At 53.4% G+C, this 17,033-nt stretch overlaps 2 protein-coding genes across 2 annotated transcripts; both read right to left on the bottom strand.

The window, feature by feature from the left end:
• Positions 1–910: 910 nt before the first annotated feature.
• SOCS1 (suppressor of cytokine signaling 1) lies at positions 911–2,712 on the bottom strand. Its single transcript, XM_025370553.1, has 2 exons — positions 2,597–2,712; positions 911–2,047 (listed from the first exon to the last, which is right to left on the bottom strand). Exon 2 carries the CDS (start codon positions 1,995–1,997, stop codon positions 1,356–1,358), a length of 642 nt encoding a protein of 213 aa, XP_025226338.1. The 5' UTR covers positions 1,998–2,047; positions 2,597–2,712; the 3' UTR covers positions 911–1,355.
• Positions 2,713–13,722: 11,010 nt separating this feature from the next.
• On the bottom strand, positions 13,723–15,213 carry TNP2 (transition protein 2). The gene is made up of 2 exons (XM_025370556.1): positions 14,770–15,213; positions 13,723–13,895 (listed from the first exon to the last, which is right to left on the bottom strand). The coding sequence occupies exons 1-2, from the start codon at positions 15,176–15,178 to the stop codon at positions 13,879–13,881; spliced, it is 426 nt and encodes a 141-aa protein (XP_025226341.1). The 5' UTR covers positions 15,179–15,213; the 3' UTR covers positions 13,723–13,878.
• Positions 15,214–17,033: the final 1,820 nt, after the last annotated feature.

Genomic DNA, 17,033 nt, shown 5'->3' with positions numbered 1-17,033 from the left:
GTCAGGCTGGCCAAAGACACAGAAGTTGCCAGAAACCCAGGTCCTGGGCACTTTCTGGTGCTGTAGGCCAGCCCCACAAACATCCTGGAGCCACTCTTCCCTTCCCTGGCTCCTGAAAACATCAGTCTCCTATATGATGCACAGAAAGTTGCCCTTAGAAAGGTGGAGGCCCAGGGAGGCAAGGGGAATTGCCCTAGCCGCCAGCAGCACCCTCCCGCCACCACAGACCACAGAGCCTCTTTCTGGCTCCAAGTCGTGTGTTCACCAAAAAGTACACAAGACAGAACAGCGTGACAAGAAGGAAGCTAGACCCAGCCCTGTATCCCCCATCTCATCTCAAATGAGTATCCCTTGATGCTGGTTCAGAATGTGCCACTCCTCCTTCCAAAAACTCACTAAGCCCCCACCCCCACCCTCTTCCTGGAAGCTGTTGTGGTCATAGAACCAAAGAAGTTTCCTCTCTGTTATCCATTTCAAGCAGATGCTTAGTGGACAGCCAAAAAAACGGCCCAAGTATTGTCTTTGACAGGAATGGCCATTGGCAGATTTACTCGGTTTTCTCTTCTGTAGAATGGGGATAAGAGCCCGTGCCTCACAGGGTTATGCCTCTCTATATAGGATTAAGTAAATTTAAGCATGCAAAGCACAGAATTAGGGCTGGCACAGACAAAGTGCTCAAACGGGAGCTGCTGTCTTACTGGACACACGCCAAAACTAGACCAACCGTTTCTCTCCCTGGAGAGTTGTGGGTGGAACCCTGAGGGATGCCCAGCCACAGAGCAGGCCCGGTACACCACCTGCAGCCCAGCAGGTCAGCCTTAGGACCCTCTCCCCTGGACCTGTTCAGAACCAAGTTAAACTTTTGGCCAAAGCACACGTTCTAGAAACCTTTTTTTTTTTTTTTTTTTTTAAAAAAAACTTTCATAATAAAGTTTATTACCTAAACTGGCTTTAAAAAATATAAAATAGGATTCTGCACAGCAGAAAAATAAAGCCAGAGACCCTCCCCCAACCCCTGGTTTGTGCAAAGATACTGGGTATATGTAAACATGAAGAGGTAGGAGGGTGCGAGTTCAGGTCCTGGCCCCAGATACAGTTAAGTTAAGCTGCTACAACAACCAGGGGGACCCCGAGGGAGCACCAGGAGGGGGAGAACCCCCTCAAGAGGTGAGAAGGGGTCTGCAGCCTCGTCTCCAGGCCTCGTCTCCAGCCGAGGGCAGGAGGCGCCTTGCCCCTACACCCACCCGCTCCCTCCAACCCAGGCAGGGGAAGGTACCCACCCCGTAGCTCCAGGCAAATAACAGAAAATAACACGGCACCCCAGTTAATGCTGCGTGCACGGCGGGCGCGGCCGGTCAGATCTGGAAGGGGAAGGAGCTTAAGTAGTCGCGGAGGACGGGGTTGAGGGGGATGCGCGCCAGGTTCTCACGGCCCACGGTGGCCACGATGCGCTGGCGGCACAGCTCCTGCAGCGGCCGGACGCGGCGCTGGCGCAGCGGGGTCCCCAGCATGCGACGCGGCGCCGCCACGTAGTGCTCCAGCAACTCGAAGAGGCAGTCGAAGCTCTCGCGGCTGCCGTCCAGGTGGAAGCGGCCGGCCTGGAAGTGCACGCGGATGCTCGTGGGGCCCGAGGCCATCTTCACGCTGAGGGCGAAGAAGCAGTTCCGCTGGCGGCTGTCGCGCACCAGGAAGGTGCCCACGGGCTCGGCGCGCAGCCGCTCGTGTGCTCCGTGCACGCTCAGGGGCCCCCAGTAGAAGCCGCAGGCGTCGAGAAGCGCGCTGGCGCGCGTGATGCGCCGGTAATCGGCGTGCGAACGGAACGTGCGGAAGTGCGTGTCGCCGGGGGCCGGGGCCGGGGCCGGGACCGCCGGGCACGGCCGCGGGCGCGCGGGAGCCGCGGGCGAGGAGGAGGAAGAGGAGGAAGGCTCTGGCCGCCGTCGGGGCTCTGCTGCTGTGGAGACTGCATTGTCGGCTGCCACCTGGTTGTGTGCTACCATCCTACAGGAGGGGCCAGCTGGAGGGGTGGGCCATAGCGTCCGGGGGTGCGCTGCGGGGGAGACAAGGCGGTGAGCTGGGGCGCTGCGGGACCGGGCAGGTGAGCGCCCGCCGGGCAACTAGGGAGGGCGGCGCTCCCGGTGGATCCGGCCCTAGGGGGCGAGCGCGGAGCACCAAGTCCGCGCGGCACCGTTCAGCCTCAGTGGGCACAGCTAGAAAATGGGCTCTTACTCCGCGGAACTCTTCCCGGCGGGTGGGGGCTCGGTGGAGGCGGAGTCCGGCCTCCAGGCAGCACCGAGAGGGGGGCGTGGAAAGCAGCCGGCTCCGGCTCCAGCCGTCCGGCCCCGGCTCGCCGCCCCGCGCCCGCCGCCTGCTGGCGAGGCTAGGACCCGCGCCTGGTCCGGGAGATTTGGGCTAGGACCAGAGAAAGGCTGTGCTGTGGGAGACCCGCGCGCGGGGGGCTGCCTGGGTGGGGCCGGCGGGGGCAGGGGGCGTGGCAGTGGCGACCCCATCCTGCAGCCCCCGAGGCCCGCCCGACTCCTGGCTGCCCTGGACTCCCCTTCCTCCTCCCTCCCGCCTCCTCGCCCAGGGCTCGGCTCACCTGGCGGCGGGGCGCGGGGCGCCGCGGGCGGGGCAGCGGGGGGCTCCGGGACGCTCCGGGGCGGCTCTCGCGCATGCTCCGGCGCCAGGAGCCGTGCAGCTGCCACGGCCGCAGCTCGCTCTGCTCCGCGCCCGCCCCTGCGCCAGTCTTTTAAACCAGCTGGTGAGGCGGGGCTAGCGACGGCGGGAGGCCCCGCCCCCGCAGGCCCCGCCCCCAACTCCACTTTCGGTTTCTCTTTCTGCCGTGGCGTCCGGCGGGGACCGCTCCGGCCGTCCGCACCCCTCCTCTGGACCCTCTCGCGGGGCCCTCTGCCCACCTGTTCGCACCTGCCCCAGCACCCGTCCCTCGAGGGCCCCTGGCCCCGACCCTGCGCCTTCCGGCCACTTTTCGGACGCCTCTTTCGGACTTGGCGACCCCGCTTTTGCCCCGCTACCTCTGGTTCCACTTTCTGCCGCCAGGCCCTATTGGGACGCTCCCTGACACACCCTCCTCCACCCCAGGTGTCTCCACACCCGCCGGGGACAGAGCCCTGTCCTCTCCTCCCTTGCAGCCAGATCCCCCCAGGAGGCCACAGAACCTGTCCCCAACCCTGAGCCTGACCCCACCCCTAGACCCCTTCCTAGCCCCTGCTTCACCCGCCATCGACTCCCTCAGTCGCCCTCCCTCCTGTCCCGAAGCCCTGCCGGCCGCTGCCTCTGGTCTTGGCTCGGGCTTCCCGGGAAGCGGCTGCCTGACCACAAGCTTCAGAGGAACCCTGGCGGCGCGGGCGCCTCCACCCCGGCCCAGTTCCTCGGAAACTGGGCGGGGCCGGGCAAGGTCCCTGGTGGCCTCGACTGCCCTCCCTGCGCTCCCACTACCCGGCAGCGGAAGAAACTGAGGCCAGTGAGGGGCTGGGATTTGCAATGGCTTGCAGATTGGGAGCTCTGGACCTGGATCCCGCCTTCCCCATCTTCATTTTGGGGAAAGGAGCAGCTGGACGACATCAGATTGGAACCCAGTGAAGAAATGGTGCATTCTCAGAAATGATGAATCCCAAAACCTGGTTTCCTAGCCCTCATCTCCCTCGACCCCTTCCTCATAGATTTCCCCTTCTTACTGCTCCGTCAAGCATCTGTCCTTCAAAGACTGCCTTCCCACCACACACACACCCGGAGCTTGGGATGGTGAGCGGTCGGTGGTCAGGGTTGTCTTTTGCACGCGTTTTGGTGATTTAGTGATTCCCATTGTCGTGCGAGGCCATGGAGTAGGTGCCTGGCTGCTCCGTGTATTTTTGAATGAAGGCATGTGGGGAGCCCCAGCATCACAAGGGGCCACTCAAAAGCCTGGGTAGGCTGGGGACTTGGTGACTGGTCTCACACTGGGGCACACTGCCCTCTACAGACAGCTCTCAGGTGACAGCCCAGACAGCTTCTCCCCTGGAAGTCCTGGTGCCTGGTCCTTCTTCCCGCCTCCCTGGCCCCAGGATGCCTTCTTCCCCAGGCAGAGCCTAGGTCTTTATTCACCTCCTGAACACAGGGGGTGACCCAGAATCAGCCTGGCTTAGCACCCCATGAATACCCTGAATCTGCGTTTGGCCAGGGCTAGTGGTGGTCGTTGATGTAGCCTCCTAGGTTGTGCGTGTGTAAGAGGTAAGAGAAGATGCAGAACTTTGCCTGCACCAGAGGTCAGGTGTGTGATCATTCGAGAGATGTCCACTGAACATCTGCTGGGGGCCACACTCTGCGGTGGGTAATGGAATTACAAGGAGACCTAGCTCCAACTCTGCACCTTTCTATTCTTGTGACCTTGAGCGTGTAATTAATCTCTCTGCCATGGTTTCTTTATCTGTGAAATGGGGATAATAATAGTACCTCTAGCAGGGCACAGTAGCTCATGCCTATAATCCCAGCACTTGGGAGGCCAAGACAGGAGGATTGCTTGAGCCCAGGAGTTTGAGAACAAGCCTGGGCAACAAAGTGAGACCCCCTTCTCTACAAAAAAAAAAAAAAAAAAAAAAGTACAAAAATCAGCCAGGCATAGTGGCTTGTACCTGTAGTCCCAGCTACTTGGGAGGCTGAGGCAGGAGGATTGCTTGAGCCCAAGAGGTCGAGGCTGCAGTGAGCCATAATTTCATCACTGCACTCCAGCCTGGGCAACAGAGTAAGACCCTGTCTCAAAAAGAAAAACACAACAGTACCTCCCTCCCGGGGTTGTGTGGGAATTAAATGAGTGAATACGGGGTCAGGTGCTTAAAACAACCCATAGCGTATAATAAGCACTCGGTAGATGTTTGCTGTTGTTCATCCGAGTGTGCCTCTGGGTGTGGCTGTTTGTTGGAGCCCACAGACACATGGCTTCAACCCCCGTGTCCATTTTTTCAAAGAGATGGAGTGTTGCTGTGTTGCTCAGGCTGGAGTGTAGTGATAGGATCGAGGAGGCACTATAGCCTCGACCTCCTGGGCTCAAGAGATTCTCCCATCTCAGCCTCCTGAGCAGCTGAGACTACAGGCACATGCCACCACACCTGGCTAATTTTTTAAATTTTTTGTAGAGATGGGGTCTCACTACATTGCCCAGGCTGGTCTTGAACTCCTATCCTTAAGTGACCCTCCTGCCCTGGCCTCCCAAAGCACTGCCTTATAACCCCTAGTCCAGGGACCACAGGCCAGGGAAGGCACAGCAAGGGAGCAGGGAAGCTTCTAAGAGTACACTCAGCACACGTGGGTTCTCCTCACTGCCACCAGTGACAGACAGCTTTGGTTTCATTTTCTAAGTCCTGTGTTCAAAATGAAACCAAATCCAGATGCTGAAAGAGAAAAAGAAATCTGCTGATTGACAAGCATCCGCCTTGTGGGCTGTTCTCCCTGGAGGGCTGGGCACCAGACTCACAGGAAGCCAGGCAGTGCGAAACCCTGAGGGGACTCAGAGTGCTGGGCAGGATGGGACCAGGCTCTGACCCCAGACCTGCTGCATGACCTTGGGCAAGCGGTCTGCCCTCTTGGTACCTCATTTGCCCCAACTGCAAAGTGAGCTCTGAACATCTCGTACCTCACAGAGCAGCCAGACATGCAGAGCCAAGGGCAAAATGCCAGGCATGGAGTCGATGCTTGGCATAATGACCTCTTGTCACAGGGCGGATAGACCAACCCTATGTCCACAGCTTGCTAAACCACAGCCAGAGCCAGATGTGTGGGAACATTCTCCTCCCTACTTTGGCAGGTCCTCGAACCCCATATGCGAGGGGCCCAGCCAGCATCTAGGGGAAGTCAAGATCCTGGTGGCTTATGGCACTCAGCTTTTCAGTTTCTCTTTCTGGCTTTGGTGGCGCCTTGCTGGGAAAAGCAGCTCCTGGTCAGGGTGTGTAATCGTGAAACTGGTCTCTGCCCTGAAATTCCTCAGCCCTCCTTTTCCTCTAACCCATGTGTCAGCGAGGTTCCCATGGGAATCTGTGCCTCTGGGAGCCCCGAGCAGTAGGGCTCACATTGTGGATTCTGCCGACCGCTGGTCTGAATTAAAATGGGTCATTTCATAAGCATGTGGCCTGGGGCCAGCTTCTTAGCTTTTCTGTGCCTCAGTTTCCATATTTGCAAGATGAGGTGATAACATATCTATTTCACTTATTCAGTATTTATTCAGCAGATATTTATTGAGTTCTTATTGTGTGCCAGGCACAGGGGACTCAGAGGTGTTCGGGCAGACCTAGGGGAGTCAGTGAATTCACACCATCATTGCAGATCATACTGGGTGCTATGTGGGAAAGAAACATAGAGGAAGGGGTGACTTTGTGTTTGTAGGGTGAGATAAGAAAGTTAGGGAATTCCTCTTGGAGGTGGTGACATTAGCGCTGAGGTCTTTCTAAAAGTGGGATGAATACCGCAGGTGGAGAGAACAGCCAGTGCAAAGGCCCTGTGGTGGGGGTGCTTGAAGATAGGAAAGGAGAGTTGGTATAGCGAGCCAGGGGGTGGTGTGGGGGTGAGGCATAGGGGTTGGCAGGGTCTGATCCATCAAGCAGGGCCTTGCTGGGCTGTGGCAGGGCTTTGGATTTTGGCCTGAGTGCACGGGCCAGCCATCCAAGCCCAGGAGACAGCATAGGACTGAGTGTGGAAAGGGTCTTCTAGCTGCTGACCTTCCCAGCTGCTGGGCTTTCGCCACGAGGAGCTGTGGCAGTGGCCTTGGGACACTTGCCCATGGTTGTGTGAATTGGAAATTATGTTTCCCTTGATCAGATGAGGAGAGCACAACTTGGGAAACTGGTGGAACTTGGTGAAGGTGTTTTGGGGAGCCCTGGGGCTTGGCAGAACCTGGCCTGAAGTCCTGTGTCTGGGGTCCTGTGCTTTGATGTACGGAGTAGATCCCTTCTGCTCCCACCGCAGGAACGACTGTGCGTCTCAGTGGCGGGTAGAGGGGTGTGAACTCAGAGGACCCAAGTCCAAGGAGAAGGTGTGAGAGGCCAGGGAGCAATGGCATGAGCCGGTGGCCGGACTCCAAAGTGGCGCCAGTCCTGGAGACTTGGTGAGACTCTTCCAGCAGGCACAGGTAAAGAAAGGAGAGATGAAGTCAGCCGTTACTTGAAGTAGTCAGTAGTCACTGGCTTTCGGAAAGCAGTCAAGATTGTTATGTTAACAGCTGTAAAATAGGAGGGGCAGGAAAGTAGAATTCTAGGAATGCTGGGGGAGGGGTCCAGACACACCTGCCTCCAGTTCCAGCTCCCCTCCCCATCAGCTGTGTGGCTTCAGGCAAATCCAGTGGCCCAGAGAACTGTCACAAAGCCCAAGCCTGGAGAGCACGGTGCCCGTTCCTCAGTAACTCCCTTGGGATCTTTGTCGTGGCCTATTCACTCCATTTTTGCACAGTATTCCAACAAGCCTAACCAGTTTCTACCCACCCCACCCCATCCCATAAGTGACAAATTAGGTGTCAGCAGCTGACAACAAGGACCAGTAGCAGTGACATGGGGGCAAAGAACGTGCAGAAACTATGAAACTAGGCACAAGAGCTAGCACACAGAGTGTGGGGCAGGAAGATTCCTCATGTCCGTGGGCCCTCGCTGTGGTGATGCTGTTGAGAATGTCAGGTGTCATGATGACAGGTGGAATTGGGCCCGGTTCTCTCTGAGGAGGCGTCTGGTCTCAGGGCACACAGAGCAGCAGCAGTCTCCTCACGTGCCACAACTTAAGAAGCCCAGCATCTACTGGCCCTGTTGGCAGCGCCGTAAGCAGGCTCAGGGAGGGGTGACCCTCAACTGAGTTGTAAAGAGTGAGCATCACTTGAGTTCAGGAGTTCAAAACCAGCCTGGGCAGCATGACAAAACCCCATCTCTACAAAAATATGAAAAAATTAGCTGGGCATGGTGGTACACACCTGTGGTCGCTGCTCCTTGGGAACCTGAGGTGGATCACTTGAGCTCGGAAGACAGAAATGGCAGTGAGCTGAGCTCACACCTCTGCACTCCACCCCGGATAACATAGGGAGACCGTGTCTCAAAAAAAAAAAAAAAAAAAAAAAGAATGAGATCTCGCCAAGGGAAGGGAGGGAGGACATATTCCGGGCAGAGCATGACAAGAATGTGAGGCCCTGGGCAGCACATGAGGCCAAAGGTAAGCCGGACACCCCAAGGCAACCCTACTGGCTTTTAGGAGGAGAGTGGTCTAGAGGAAGGGAGAGGGCTGGGCTGGACCTTTCCCTGCCCTGGGGTGATGGGTCCCTTTGTGGGAGAGCATTCTGGGTCACCTTGCCCAGACCAGCAAGCCCAGAGCAGGGGCTGATGTTATATCCACATGCCTTTACAGCCTCTCCGGATTCAACAGAGCTTCGCTGAGCACCCATTAGACACATTCACTAATGCTCATTCCTTTTTTGTCCTCTTTTTCCTTCAGTTTTCCTCCCCAAAGGTAACCCAGGCACCAGCTCAGTCTGTTCTTTGGGATCTTTTTTATTTTTATTTTTATTTTTATATTTTGAGACTGAGTCTCCCTCTGTCACTCAGGCTGGGGTGCAGTGGCATGAACACAGCTCACTGCAGCCTTGACACCCCCACCCCCACGCTGCTCAAGCAGTCCTCCTGATTCAGCCTCCCGTGTAGATGGCGCACACTGCCATGCCTGGCTAATTTTTTCATTTTTAGGGAGACAGAGTCTCACTTTGTTTCCTAGGCTGGTCTCAAACTCGTGGCCTCAAGTGATCCTCCCGCCTGGTCCTCCCAAAGCGCTGAGATTAGAGGCATAAGCCACTGCTCCCACCCTGAGATCTTTTTCTGTGCATCTACATGCTTGTATTTTGACCCATAAAAATGATGTCCCTTGGCCCGGTATGGTGGCTCATGCCTGTAATCCTAGCACTTTGGGAGGTCGAGCTGGGAGGATCACTTGTGGTCAGTTCGAGACTGCTGTGAGCTGTGATTGTGCCACTGCACTCCAGCCTGGGTGACAGAGCAAGATTCCAATTATTTAAAAAAAAAAAAAAAAGTATTCCTTTGTGTAGGACTTTTCCCTCTATCAATGTCATGTCTTTCTCCATCTTGCCCTTTCCCCCCAACAATCTGGCTAGATTTGGCTAGATCACGTATAGATCGACCCCAAGTTCCTTAAGAACTGCATGGTACTCCTCAGCGTATGTTCATTTAGCCATCCCTGGTGGGCGGACACATAGGTTGTTTTTTTGCTGTTGCAAACAACGTGGCCTGCAGCTCCCTGTACAGCCTCTTGGCACACATGTGATAAACCGTTCTTACTGTTTGAATGTTCATAGGCGCCACCCAGTCGCCTGCCAGTGTGCTGTGCACATTTACCTTCTGGGCAAAAGCGTTCAACAGTGTTTCCCCATGCCTTCACCATTATCATACTTTTTCCATTTTTGCCTATTTGATGAATTGGTAAGTGATGGCTTCTTGTTGTTGCTTTAATGCCTGCTCCTTCTTTCATCTACTAAACAAATATTTACTGCGCACCTAGTATGTGCTAGGCACTGTGCTAAGTCCTAGAGATGCAGCAGTGAACAGCAGGGCCTCCTCGGTTCTCTTTACAAAGTGTGAGATGCACCTGAGACTCAGAGAGGTTGAGGAATAGTCCTGGGATCACCCAGCCAGGGAATGGGGGAGCTGGGATTTGAAGCTGGGTCTGTGTGACTACAGGGTTTGAGATATTTTTCCTCTTGAATCATAGCTCACATGGGCATCTCTGCCAGGGTCTGCCCTCTCGTCTGAGCACTCCGTTCCCCACTCCTTCCTCAACCCGGGACCCCTGCGTTTCCCCTTGGTGATCCCTCAGACCCTCAGGAGTGACAGCCCTGCAGGTAACCCCACCACAGGACAGGCTGCACCTTACTGTTCCCCAGACCTCACCTCATTCCCCAGTAGCCCACTGAAATTAAATCTCTGAGTATCAAGATAGATCATCTTCGGAACCCGCATACTATCTTGCTGGCTGGATTTATTGTCTGTCTGTCTCCATTTCCTGAATTTGGGTCTCCAGCAGGCCTGCCCCCAACCTACTGCCAGCCACCCCAAGCCAAGTAAGTGAAAGCGTGAATCTGTGGTTGGATTTTTTTTTCCTGTCATCACCGTGCATCTGACTGTACAAGGGTGGTGTGTATTGTGAGTGCTTGCTTACGTATGTGTTTCCTGTGGGAAGGGTCGGGGGAGGTGACTGAGAGCCTGCATGCATGTGTAGCGGGGGTGTGTGTGTATTTGGGGTCCACATGTGAATGTGGGTCTCTGTGTCTGAGTGGGTTTGAACGGCCGCTTCTTTGCATATGTGGCCAGGAGTTCGCGATTCCGGTGAGTTGTGCTTGTGTATGTGACTATCCGTGTTTGCGCCACTTTTGTGTTGCTCGTGTTGGTGTTGGTTTCAGGGAAATGTGGAGTTAAAGATAGGTCCATAAGCCACACGCATGAGCCAGTCCATCAGCTTATAATAAAAGATCTGCCTTCAGTAATCATATCATAAAAGGACACTGCCCAGGAAGCAGGGAGGTCCTTTGGTGAGTGGGGCTCAAAGTCCCTGACTTTATGTCTAACACTGTCTCCACTTCCTCCTTCAAAATGTGTTCCCCAGAAGGGCCTCCCAAACTCTTGCACTGATGTGTCAGTGACTATCATGGCTTCATGTGGCCTTACATTTTCAGCTGGGAACCAGGAAGTTTTGGACAAAACATGAATGTCTTATCTCAGACCTGCTTGCCAGGAGTCCTTGACCAAGTTATTTCACCTCTGAGTCTCAGCTTCTTCATCTGTACAGTGGGACCAATAATGTCTCTTGTTGAGGAGTGTGGATTCCGTGGAAACATTTATGTCAAGACATCGGGCATCGAGTAGGTGCTCAATAAATGTAATTACTGAGCCTATAGAAGTGCTTCGCCGCACCCTCTCCTAATAGAAACAGCCTGGAACCTTTCCCTGCTGTGAGGGGAGGATAAAGGGACCCAAGGAAAGGAGACTGACAGTGACATTGAGTGACGTTGGTCAGATGGACCAGGCCCTCTGTTGGATGCTTGCAGGTGCATTATCTCAATGAATCCCCACCAGGACCCCTCCAGGGAGGCACTGTTAGCCTCCCATTTTACAGAAAAGACCAGGATGCAGACGGGGGACATGACTTGCTCAAGGTCACACAGCTGAGATCTGAAAGAGGAACTTCCATGTCATGCCGCTACCTGGGACAGGCTCAGCAAAGCTTGGAATCCTGCAAGGCCTTCCCCAAGACACCTGGGTCCATTTCCCTCCCCTGCAGACACCCCATCACCACTCATTTCTACTCCTGCCCCACCCCGCCTTCACCTGCTCACCCCGTTCATTCAGCCCAAATGCCAAATGCAGCACAAAAGAAAACAAAGTGACCCTGTGTCTGGTGCTGTGCCGGGCACCTTGTCACACACCAGGCTGCTGGGTACCCCGCCCCCCAGCATGTCAGAATAGTGAGCCCATTAGACAGAGGAGGTGAGTGAGGCTCAGAGTGGTCTAGTCCCAGCCCCCTCAGCTAGGATAGTGAGAACCAGAGCAAACTTGAGTCTGACCTTAAAACCAAGGCTGGTGGGTATGAAGGTCAGAAGCCAATTTACACAAGACCCTGACCATTCCCCAGTCCTTTAGTCTGGCAGCCGGTGTTCCTTCACGAAAATCTGCCTGGTACTTTTTTTTTTTTTTTTTTTTTTTTTGAGACGGAGTCTCGCTCTGTCGCCCAGGCTGGAGTGCAGTGGCCGGATCTCAGCTCACTGAAAGCTCCGCCTCCTGGATTTATGCCATTCTCCTGCCTCAGCCTCTTGAGTAGCTGGGACTATAGGCGCCTGCCACCTTGCCCGGCTAGTTTTTTGTATTTTTTTAGTAGAGACGGGGTTTCACCGTGTTAGCCAGGATGGTCTTGATCTCCTGACCTCGTGATCCACCCGTCTCGGCCTCCCAAAGTGCTGGGATGCCTGGTACTTTTTATGCCATATTAATAGCAGAGGTTTACTGAGTGCCAAGCACTGAGCCTAGACACCATGTCACATGCATGACACACTGACCTCTCCCAGTCCCCCAGCAAGGGTGCCCATTTTGCAGATGAGAGCAGGTTTTCCTAAGATTGATGTCCATAGCTGTCTCCATATCTACTTGGAAGCAGGGTTCTGTCTGGTTCACCCTTATCTTCTCTCCTTGGCATTAGCCCAAAGCCCACACAAGTGGGTGCTCAGTAAATGTTTGCACAAGAGGAATGAGGAAGGCAGGACTCTGGGCATTATCTTGGGAGGAACCTCCGGCCCACCTGTTGTGGAAAATCTCTCCGCTAGACCAGGCTGCCATTCTGCCAATTGCTGTACCCTGTCCCATCCCCTGCAATCCAGCCTCCACATAGCAGCCGCACCACTTTGAAAACACACCAGGTGGCCGGGCATGGTGGCTCACACCTGTAATCCCAGCACTTTGGGAGGCCAAGGCGGGTGAATCACTTGAGGTCAGGAGTTTGAGACCAGCCTGACCAACATGGTGAAACCTCGTCTCCACTAAAAAATACAAAAATTGGGGTGTAGGGGGAATGGGGAGGGAGAGCATTAGGACAAATGCCTAATGCACGCAGGGCTTAAAACCTAGATGACGGGTTGACAGGTGCACCAAACCACCAAGGCACATGTATACCTATGTAACACACCTGCACGTTCAGCACATGTATCCCAGAACTTAAAATGAAATAAAAATTAAAAGCAGTGACAGAACACCTACACAGTGGGGAAAAAAAACATAAAAATTAGCCAGGTGTGGTGGGCGCCTGTAATCCCAGGTACTCGGGAGGCTGAGGCAGGAGAATCGCTTGAACCCAGGAGGCGGAGGTTACAATGAGCTGAGATGGCGCCACTACCTTCCAGCCTGGGCGACAGAGCGAGAAGTCAAAAATAGCTAAGCATGGTGGTACATGTCATGCTACTCAGGAACCTGAAGCAGGAGAATGGCTTGAGCCTGGGAGATCGAGGCTACAGTGAGCCATGATTGTATCACTAACCCCCAACCTGGGTGACAGAGTGAGATGGTCCCAGCTCATGTCCCAGCACCTTCAGATTCTATGCCAGCTGCTCTGGAACACAAGTTCTAACCCAGGCTCATTCCCTCACGGGGACATGACATCACCCTGCTCCCTTGATACAGCTCATTCTGACAAGTCTTGTGTTTGGACTGTAAGTTCCATGAGGGCAGGGCCTTGTGTGTTCTCTAGTTCTGTTCCCAGAGCCCCTGAACAGTCTTTGGTCCCTTAGTAAAAGTTGATTGAAATGGCCGCTTTGAGGAACCTTGAGGTTGGTACTATATTACAGAATCAGCAAGTGAGGCTCAGAGGTTGGTCACAGTTCAAGGTCACACAGCGTGTACGAAAGACGAGCCAGGATTCAAACTCAGGATGCTCTGGATTGCAAAAGGCACATTCTGAACCCCTCTTCCTGTCTCCTTGGGCTACATACATGTGGATCACATGAATAGAGTATGGACCTGTGCGCATCTTATGTGTCCACATATGTACACACCCATGTGGGAGTGTACAGGGCAAAAGATTGTTATCCAAGCAAAGTGGACTCTGCAGGCTTCTTGGCATCCCACCCCCATTCATTTCTGCCCCTGTGCAGGCCCCCAAAACACATAACGCCTTTATTAGTGAAATCAAAATGACTCTAAAACGACTACTCAGGGATAGTCTTCCAGGGTACAAGCTTTAATTAGTGTTGCGTAGAAATCACCATAGTAACATGTTCCTGCAAGAAGATTGACTTCATCCCAGCATTCTATGCATGATAGCGTTTCTCATTTGGGTGAAACACGCAGGAACAAGCCAAGGAGTGCAGTGTCATTAGTTGGATTTCCGTCCTAAGGGATAAGAGTGGGAAAGGAACTTTTAATAGCTGAGGACTTCATGAAGTCACTGACCTCCTGTGGGTCTTACAGCTACTCATTTGTGATTGAATATGGGGCATAGATAGAGTTTAGACTACTGTCAGTGTCCTTTTGAGCAATGTGAATCCATCTATCCATCCATTCATCCCTTCCATTTGTCATCCATCCATTCATTAGTTCACCCATTCCATTCATTTATTCAACATTTCTTTCCCATTCTATCCCATTAGTCTAGATATCTATTCTTCCATCTATCAGTTCATTCAATTACTCTATATTACTCTATTAAGATAAATTTATCAACATCATCCCTTCATCTAAACTAGCCTACCTAGCCAAATATTATTTAACCAATCAGATGAACCCATCAAAACTTTTACATCTATTTAACTCTATATCCAACCAATTCATGTCCACCAACCATATTCTTCCAACTAATCATCTACCTAACCAACCAATAACGAGTGAACCAGTGCATTCATCCATTTATTCATCCATGCAGCTAATCACATCCAAACTTCCTATCATTCAACCAATGCATTCTTCCAACTATCCTATTACCTATTTATTATTTACCCACCCAGTCATCCACCCAACCTCTCAACCCAATTCATGCTTCCATCTAGCTAATCTTTCCATCCTCCTAATCAACCCATCCAATTTATCCAAAGAATCTGTCCGTCAATCAACATATCATACTAGCCAACTGTCATTGTTTCTCTTCTGCCTCTTCACCCTTGCCTGTGGTTCCTCTGTGACCTGGCTGCAGCCTTCCTCTCACTGCCCCCAAGGTCTGCTCCCCATCATCTGTGGGCTCTGTGGCCCTTCCCACCTCCTTAAAGGATACCTGAGCTCCGCTTCTTGGTTTTGTACACCTGCTGGATCCTCTTGGCCATTTTTTTCTTGTTCAGCTTGCCTTCCAAGTTCTTTCTGTTCTTGGGGCAGCTGCTGTGCAGGATGGTGGGCCGCGTGGGAGAGTGGTGGGAGTTCATGGTCTTTTTGTGGCGCTTTGGTGGTAGGCTGGCGTTGGGACTCTGGCTCTGGCAGCCGGATGAGCTGTGGGCTCCGGTTGGGTTCTGGTGGGTAGCCGGGCTCTGGCTGGAACTCCGGCTCCGGCTGCCACGCTGGCTCTCTCTGCAACTCTGGCTGAAGGTCTGGCAGTGGTGGGTGCAGGTGCACTGGCTGCGGCTTTGGGGCCGAGAGTTGCTGTGGAGCTGGGTGTGGGTGATGGGAAGGCTGTGAGTCTTGGTGTCCATAGGAGGCCACGTTTGGAGGGGCAGGGCCTCCTCCTCGTCCTCTCCCAGCAGGCCTAGCTTTACAGAGGCCCTGGCAGCCCCTGGTTATATAGTTGGGGCTGATTATGATGGCACAGGCCACAGTGGTGTGACAGATGTGGCCCAGCCAAGACAAAGCCCCCTACCCCTTACCCTCACCCCCAGGCTGGGGCAGCCCTCAGGGGTACCCTGGGGTAGTCCCAGCTGCTGGTTCAGGGTAGGAGCCCTTGGGTCAGATTAAGCTGAGTCTGCATCCCAGATCTGCTTTTTCTACATGGTCAGCCCTGGGGATTCGCCTGAAGAAGTCCCAGTTTCCCCATCTCTGCAGAATAGAGACAATAACTGTACTGACCTCATTCAGACATTAGAAGAATTATTAATAAAGGAGAGAATTTATATCAAGCAGTTAGCTCAGGCCCAGCCCACAATAAGAGCTCAGTAAACATCACTGACCAGCATCGTCAGGTCTTTTTCTTAACTTCCTGGGCAGCTTGGGTGCCAGGAGTGCAGCCCTGACCCTGGTGATGGCAGCTGAATGGTGGGCAGTTGTTAAGACAGATGATTAGTGCCCAGATGATGGGGAGGTGATGAATTGACCAGATGGCTTGGTGGATGGATGAGTAACCACATGGTCCAAGGGGTGGTCCTGGGGCTCGCCCAGCAAGCCTACCTCCCTAGCCAGATCTAAAGTCAGGAGATTCAGAGCCAGGTTCAAATCCAAGTTTGCACTGATGTTCAATCTTGGGTAGGCCATTGTGGTTTCTGAGGCTTAGTTGCCTTATGTGACAAAGGGGTGTCTTTGCTTCTTTCCTGGTATTCTTGTGAGCCTAAGATGCTTGTCAAGCTACAGGAGGTCCTTGGAAGCCCATCTCTCTCCTTCAGTTTCTGCCTCTTGATTCTCTTCCCGTCCCTGCTAACGAAGCCTCGCCATACCATTTGAATCATGCTGTCCCTGCTCAAACACTCCAGCACCTCTAGAAGAAAGCCCAGACTTGTATTTGAACACCAGGCCATTTGATCTTCTAGTCTTTGGGTTTCCATCCAGAGCCCTCCACCCGTCCCTGTCTTGGCGGATGCCTTTGAGCTTAGCCCTTGGCCTGTACTTTCCCACTTGTCTCTGCATGGAACTCCCTCTGTCTCTGTCTCCCCTCCCTGAGCAGGCCCCAAGCCCAAGCCAACCTCTCACTCTGCCCACGTGCAACTTTGCCTCTTGCTCTGAGGATTTGCAATCATCTGCTTTTATGGAAGTTTTTTTCTTTTTCTTTTTTGAGAAAGGGTCTTGTTCTGTTGCCCAGGCTAGAGTGCAGTGGCATTATTACAGCTCACTGCAGCTTCCACCTCCTGGACTCAAGCGATCCTCCCACCTCAGCCTCCTGAGTAGCTGTGACTACAGGTGCATGCCACCACACCTGTCTATTTTTTTTTTTTTTTTTTTTTGTAGAGATGGGGGTCTCACTTTGTTGCTAAGGTGGGTCTTGAACTTATGAACTCAAGATATCCTCCTACTTTGGCCTCCCAAAGTGCTGGGACTACTGGCCTGAGCCAATATGCCCAGCCTTTGCAGTTTATTTCTGAATAAACATGTCAAATTTCTCACAGTGAGAACTACTTTCATTTACTGAATGCTTTCTACATGGTTGTGCTCTGGGCCTCACCCTCTCCAGGCAGCTTTGCCCTCAGACCTCACAGTGACCCTTTGTAGTGGACTGAATGGCAGCCCCCAAAAATCTATGTCCACGTTTTAACTCCTAGAACCTGTCAGTGCGATATTTGGGAAAGGCGTCTTTGCAGATGTAATTAAGCTAAGAATCTTGAGATAAGCATGTTGGCTTAGCAT

Source organism: Theropithecus gelada, chromosome 20 (genome assembly GCF_003255815.1).
Source record: "Theropithecus gelada isolate Dixy chromosome 20, Tgel_1.0, whole genome shotgun sequence".
Classification (NCBI taxonomy): domain Eukaryota; kingdom Metazoa; phylum Chordata; class Mammalia; order Primates; family Cercopithecidae; genus Theropithecus; species Theropithecus gelada.
This window is presented reverse-complemented; position numbering and strand designations above follow the sequence as displayed.